General features: G+C 34.3%; 1 protein-coding gene across 1 annotated transcript; it reads left to right on the top strand.

Annotated features, from left to right (window-relative positions):
- Positions 1 to 256: 256 nt before the first annotated feature.
- LOC107906699 (ABC transporter G family member 15) lies at positions 257 to 5,592 on the top strand. The gene is made up of 9 exons (XM_016833772.2): positions 257 to 792; positions 2,978 to 3,057; positions 3,264 to 3,725; positions 3,806 to 3,928; positions 4,018 to 4,149; positions 4,237 to 4,521; positions 4,617 to 4,889; positions 4,971 to 5,078; positions 5,152 to 5,592. The coding sequence occupies exons 1-9, from the start codon at positions 555 to 557 to the stop codon at positions 5,509 to 5,511; spliced, it is 2,061 nt and encodes a 686-aa protein (XP_016689261.1). The 5' UTR covers positions 257 to 554; the 3' UTR covers positions 5,512 to 5,592.
- Positions 5,593 to 6,737: the final 1,145 nt, after the last annotated feature.

Raw genomic sequence — 6,737 nt, 5'->3', positions numbered from 1 at the left:
AAATAATTAAAACCATATTAAAAATGGCAAAAAATAACCTATGTTTGAATGTTGAATAATATTTAATATTAGTTTCAAATTCGATGCTTTTACAAATCATACTCTTATCTATCATAAAAAAATACTTCTGTAATATAAAAATAGTATTGTAGAAAAATGAATAGAAATAGAATATTTAGATTTTTTAATGGACAAAAAAGAAAAATGGAAAATGAAGGACAATAAAGAAGGTAGAAGTGAGTCATGAATGCAACCTTTGGCATTGGATTCAAACTCATTTATTTCTTCCACTTGCCAATGCCCACCCATATGCTTCTCATCCACCTGTATATTTATTTATTATCTGAATTTCTATTGCTCACACTGGCCCATGCTTGTGGTATGAGTCTCCATTCACAGGAACTGCATTAATGGTTAGTTGTTTGGTGATCGTTATTGAAACCCTAACACACCAATAGCATCTCCCAAAGTGCGTTGAATGTTGATGGCTATATTTTCATTCTTTTCTTCTCTTCTCTTGTCTTCTCTCCTTTGTTTTCCCACTTTCTGATGCTATGGAGATAGAGGTAGCAAGCTGCTGTAAGAAAGGTGCCGGTGGCGCTTCTCATGAGGATGAGCTCAGGGGTGTTTACTTGGTTTGGCAGGACCTCACGGTGGTGTTGCCAAACTTTGGTAATAAACCAACCAAAAGGTTGCTTCAAGGACTTAGTGGATATGCTGAGCCTGGCAGAATCATGGCCATTATGGGTCCTTCTGGTTCCGGAAAATCTACTCTGCTCGACTCTCTTGCAGGTTTTTCTTCTTTGCTTTGCCCCTTTTCCGTTTATTTATGTGAAAATCATATGCAGTAATGTTGTGTAAAGTTTCGGTTTTGAATATGGTGCATATAGAAAAAAACATACTAAAAGAGTTTTTTCCTTCAAAGTCTCCGACATAACACCAGATTACTGAATCACATAAGTAGTTTCAGAAAGAAAAAACACATAGGGTTACCAATTAAAACAACTCATTTACGAAACCTCTTGTATATAATAAAAAACATAAGGTACATATGATTTTCTTTCCGTTGTTGCTTGTTTTTTCCTTATAAAAACCTATTTTTAAGTAATATTTTGTGATCATAAAAAATTATATTATTCAAGACTCTTTGATGTTATTTATCATTGGATTAAATATTTAGATGAATTGATAATATTTAATTAATGGATAATGAGAAACGATTAATGGGGTGAAAGAATTTATGTTGTACCTATTCTAAAAAACCGGTTGCTCTCTATCTTTTTTTGGTTTAGGACAGCCTCTCTCTGTGAAACCTCCATTTTGACTTTACCCATTGCTCGTCTAATTGCTAAAATTTGGTTTCTAAGTAAATGAATTTTACCAAAATCAAAAGAGGAAAAAAAAAGGACAAATAATTTTAGAAACTATAATTTTTGTCAGTATTTTCCCAGGCCGTAGAACCGTACCCAGAAAATTAAAGCGGTCTTCTGTCTACTGCCTTTAATTGCCGGACACCAAAAGAGTTATCCTTCCAATCATATTTAATGCAACATTATTTCTCACTTTAAATTAAATGATAAAAAGAGAGAGTTAAAAGTACTCTTTTTAAATCATATTTATATTTTTTATACATATATTTATTTTACTTTGAGTTTTTTTTATAATTAAGGTAAGAGGATGAGATTGATTAAGATGTAATTTAAATTTTTATGTTTAAATAAATCTATTAAATTCTTGTCGCTAATTAAGAGTATCAAATGTTTATTTTAAAAAAAACTATATTTGTATATAACATATATATTATTTAAGGTTTGTGTATATATTATATATTCTTTCTCGGGTTTTTTACTAAAACCAAGTATATATACTTAGAGAAACAAAAATTTGGTCGGGTGAATTGATTGTTTCAATTAAATTAATAATTGATGGTAGTTCAAATTGTGGCATGAAAACAGAGATAAACATCAATTATTGAGTTCATCTTTTATCCAATATTTAAATATTAAAATTTATAAAAAAATATTTAAAAATGTTCAAAACTATAAATGAAAATGCATTCTGAATATTGAATTATAGGTAATAAATGCAGCATTGATGATATGGTATGACAGGGCTCCTTGGAATTATGTAATCGCATTTTGACAACAATAGCTAACTACGAACTGCCAGCATCCACCTTCCGCCTTCAATTGCCCTAACTCCTTTCTTGAATAAAGCGGACCCCTCCTATTTTCTCGTGAACTTTTTGCTTACATTTTCCTCTCTGGGAATGGGATAACCTTGAATTTGGCAATTGCCTAGTTTAGGTTTAACATGATTAATAGTGAAAGGAAATATAAATTTTTAACACAAGAAGGAATAGTAATCCCAAATATTCTATTCAAGATATCTCAAAAGATATCAAAGCATATGGTCTAAATTTATATAAAAGAAGTGATCATTTTAGTATATAAAATTATTGTGAGTAAGGAATTTCAATTTTGCTTTTTATTCTCTATGAAGCCTCCGATCCAAAGCTTTTCATATTAATTTATTAGTATTTAGCTTTAAAGAAAAAAAAAAAGCAAGCAGAGAAGTTTTATAAACATAATAATTTTGTAGTTAGGTGGTAGGTGGTATTAAATTGGTGCCCTTTCAGCAAGAACCCTACGTTTGATGCCGACGATTAAAGAAAATAAAAGGTCCTCGCCCAGTAAAATGATTGGACCGAAAAAATAGTCTTTCATTAATTCCTATTCTCTCTCTCTTTCTCTCACTTATAGCTACTTTTAATCTTTTATTTATTGATACCACAAGGAATTTTTAAAATTAAAACAGGTAAAGTTGATTAAACTAATTGATTCGATTTCGCGTCACGTATATAAAGCCCATTTTTCCTAGCTAGTAAATATTATTAAAAATGGACTGCCTGACATTATTCACAATTGATATTAACATCATATATGAAATAACACCTTGATCGATGTTCTTGGTGCAGGTAGACTTGCCAGAAATGTGGTCATGACTGGAAATATCCTTTTAAATGGAAAGAAGAAGAGACTAGAGTATGGTGCTGTTGTAAGTTTTTCTTTTTTTACAAATTATGAAATTATGACGTCTCAGTTTTTATTATGTATGAGAAAGGGTATGTGTCAATATACTAATTCTGGTAGTGGAGTCTAACAATGAGTATTTGATAATTTCTCATTAAAGAACGCATTGGAGAGCAAATAATTTTCAGGCATGTTTACGCTAACACATAAAGAATTTATTGAAATTGTCAGGCTTATGTAACTCAGGAGGATGTGATGTTGGGAACTCTAACAGTAAGAGAAACTTTAACATACTCAGCTCATTTAAGGCTTCCGACCACGTTGAGCAAAGAAGAAGTGAAAGACATTGTGGAGGGAACAATCATAGAAATGGGTCTTCAAGACTGTGGTGACACAGTGATTGGGAATTGGCATCGAAGAGGAATAAGTGGTGGGGAGAAGAAGAGACTTAGCATTGCACTTGAGATCCTCACGATGCCCAAAATGTTATTCCTGGATGAACCTACTAGCGGCCTTGACAGTGCCTCTGCTTTCTTTGTGGTTCAATCTCTCCGGAACATAGCTCGCGATGGGAGGACCGTTGTCTCTTCCATTCACCAGCCCAGTAGTGAAGTTTTTGCACTGTTTGATGACCTTTTCTTGTTATCTGGTGGTGAAACTGTTTATTTTGGGGAGGCAAAAATGGCTGTCCAGGTATAGCAAACTTGGAACAAACAAGCATCGCATGAGTTTGATGTGCTTGTAATCTAATTTCATAGCTTTGATCTTCACAGTTCTTTGCTGAAGCTGGTTTTCCATGCCCAAGTAGAAGAAACCCTTCGGATCACTTCCTCCGATGTATAAATTCGGACTTTGACGCCATAACTGCCACATTGAAGGGTTCTCAAAGACTACGCGTAAGCATTGTTCCACACTGTTCTGCTTTGTTAGGAATTATGATTACAATTAATGTCCAAACAGTTGATCTTTCGTATCATTTATTTAGGATAAACCAACATCCTCGGATCCTTTCATGGAGATGGCAACAGCACAGATCAAGTCTGCCCTTGTCGAAAAGCACCGGGACTCAAAGTACGCGAAAATGGCTCGAGCTAGGAGTCAAGAAATATCTAAAATTGTAAGCAATCAAAACCATAGCTTCTATTCGATGTCTAAAAGCCTGAAATATAAAGCAATGGCTGAAACAGTTTTTATGTAATTTCAGGAAGGACTTGAGGTAGAAACAAAAAGTGGAAGTCAAGCAACATGGTGGAAGCAACTTACAACATTGACAAAACGATCATTTGTCAACATGTGTAGAGATGTAGGATATTACTGGGCAAGGATTGTGATATACATACTTGTATCTATTTGTGTGGGAACCGTCTTCTATGATGTCGGATATGGCAATACTGCAATCCTTGCCCGAGTAGCCTGCGGTGCATTTATTACAGGTTTCATGACCTTCATGTCCATCGGAGGTTTTCCTTCTTTTATCGAAGAATTGAAGGTAAAACGGAACTATCCCTGTGTTTAGCTCAGTTGAGTTAAAGCAGACAAACATTGGCATTGTCATGTAATATTTTCCGTTGTTTTTTTTAACAGGTTTTCAATAAAGAAAGGCTGAATGGATATTATGGAGTTGCGGCTTATACACTTTCCAATTTCTTGTCTGCATTTCCGTTCCTAGTTACGATTTCACTTATCACAGGAACCATAACATTTTACCTGGTGAAATTTCGATCCGGATTTTCGCATTATGCCTTCTTTTGTCTCAATATCTTCTTCAGCATCGCTGTGATTGAGAGCCTCATGATGGTGGTAGCTTCGATGGTTCCTAATTACCTTATGGGAATCGTAACCGGTGCCGGAATTATCGTAAGTGAAATCCCAAGTTACTTGATTATCATCTCTCTTTATCTGTTTAAGTTTCTAACTCCCAAGGTTTTTCATTTTCAGGGGATTCTAATGATGACATCAGGCTTCTTCAGGTTGCTGCCTGATCTTCCTAAGATATTCTGGCGTTACCCCATTTCGTATATCAGTTTTAGCTCATGGGCACTTCAGGTATGCTGCAATTCCTTCCTTAATGAAGCTAGTTACTTAACAATCACTAATTTTGCATGGAACAATGATGTAGGGGGCGTACAAGAACGATTTCATAGGCCTGGAATTCGACCCATTACTACCAGGGGATCGGAAACTAACCGGGGATGAAATCATTACCAAGTACTTTGGGGTTTCGGTAGACCGGTCCAAGTGGTGGGATTTAACAGCAGTGGTGGTCATCCTTATATGTTACCGCCTTATCTTCTTCATCATTCTGAAGATGAAGGAAAAGGCTTCACCATTTTTGCAAGAAATTTATGCAAAAAAGACACTAGAGCATCTTGATAAAAGGCCTTCCTTCAGGAAGGTACCATCTCTGGCTTCTTCCAAGCGCCACCAGCCTCTCCACTCTCTTTCATCTCAAGAGGGTCTTAACTCTCCATTACACTAAATTCTTTTTTATAATCATAAGGCATCGGAAATATGCCATTGCTATACATATGAATACATGATTATTAATTATTGTGTTGAATGCTGATGTTTGTGTAGCTTACCAAATGCATGCTTATACAAGGGGAAAATAGAGAGAGTATGTGTTGAATTTTTATATGATTACAATGAAATAAGGTGATTTTCAATTAAACTTGCGGATCGAGTTTAAAACAGGCCAACATAATTTGTTGAAATAGCCCATTTTACTGATTAAAAGATAATAAAAATATATTATTCTAATATTATAGTTTGGATTGGGTTGGGTTGGGCCAAAGATAAGAAAACCTTGCCCAAACTCACCTATGGCAGGCCGGGCCTACTGGGCCGATTGGAGAAGTCTACTTTCAATGAGATTTTGCTAAATTAGAAATTCTGACGGACAAGTCTACTTCATATTCAGTTGTGCCTTTGAGTGGTCATACTGGGAGCAATAACTTTTCACTCGAATATTTTGCTCCAATTAAAATAATCTTTTAAATTATGTTTATAATAAATAACAAAATATATTTATTAGATGGGTATACTAAAAGTAAATAATAAAATCTACAGCATATTTACTTTGTATAATTTTTTAAAGAAAAACTTGCCTTTATTCAATGATCAAGTATCCAAGAAAAAAAATATACCATTAAGAGAAATAGAAGATGCACAAGCTTATGAGTTATGAGCCTCAATGTTGTCATTCCTACTTATTTTATAAAAAATGGTTGCTTATGAAGTTGCTAGGTTTGGTAAGAATAGCCTGGTTGATTTGGTCTGGTTGATTTGGTCTAGATCGAGGAGTATTCGCAATATATCAATTACATTTTTATAATGGATGGTATCATTTATTCTAAAATATCATAATTAAATTGAATTAATGCAAATGCTGCCCAAATTTTATGGAACGCCTAATTAGTGGGGAATAAGGTTGCTTAATTCCTTTGAGAAATTGAAAGAATATTATTATTACTACTTTAAAGAGAATTCCATCAATTAAGCTACTTTTCCAATGAAGCTTATTCTCAGTTTCACCACTGCTCCACCAAACGCTCGCACATTCTGATTTCATTTCCCACATGTTTTAGAAAATAGAGATACCACTTTCCCACTCTCTTTTTCATTACTACTACTTTTTCCCGGGTCCTCTATGGGAGAACCTCTGCTTCTTCCAATTCTTCACCTTTCCCACCTTTTCCTCCAAAC

The sequence above is a fragment of the Gossypium hirsutum genome, chromosome D05, assembly GCF_007990345.1.
Source record: "Gossypium hirsutum isolate 1008001.06 chromosome D05, Gossypium_hirsutum_v2.1, whole genome shotgun sequence".
Classification (NCBI taxonomy): Eukaryota; Viridiplantae; Streptophyta; class Magnoliopsida; order Malvales; family Malvaceae; genus Gossypium; species Gossypium hirsutum.
This window is presented reverse-complemented; position numbering and strand designations above follow the sequence as displayed.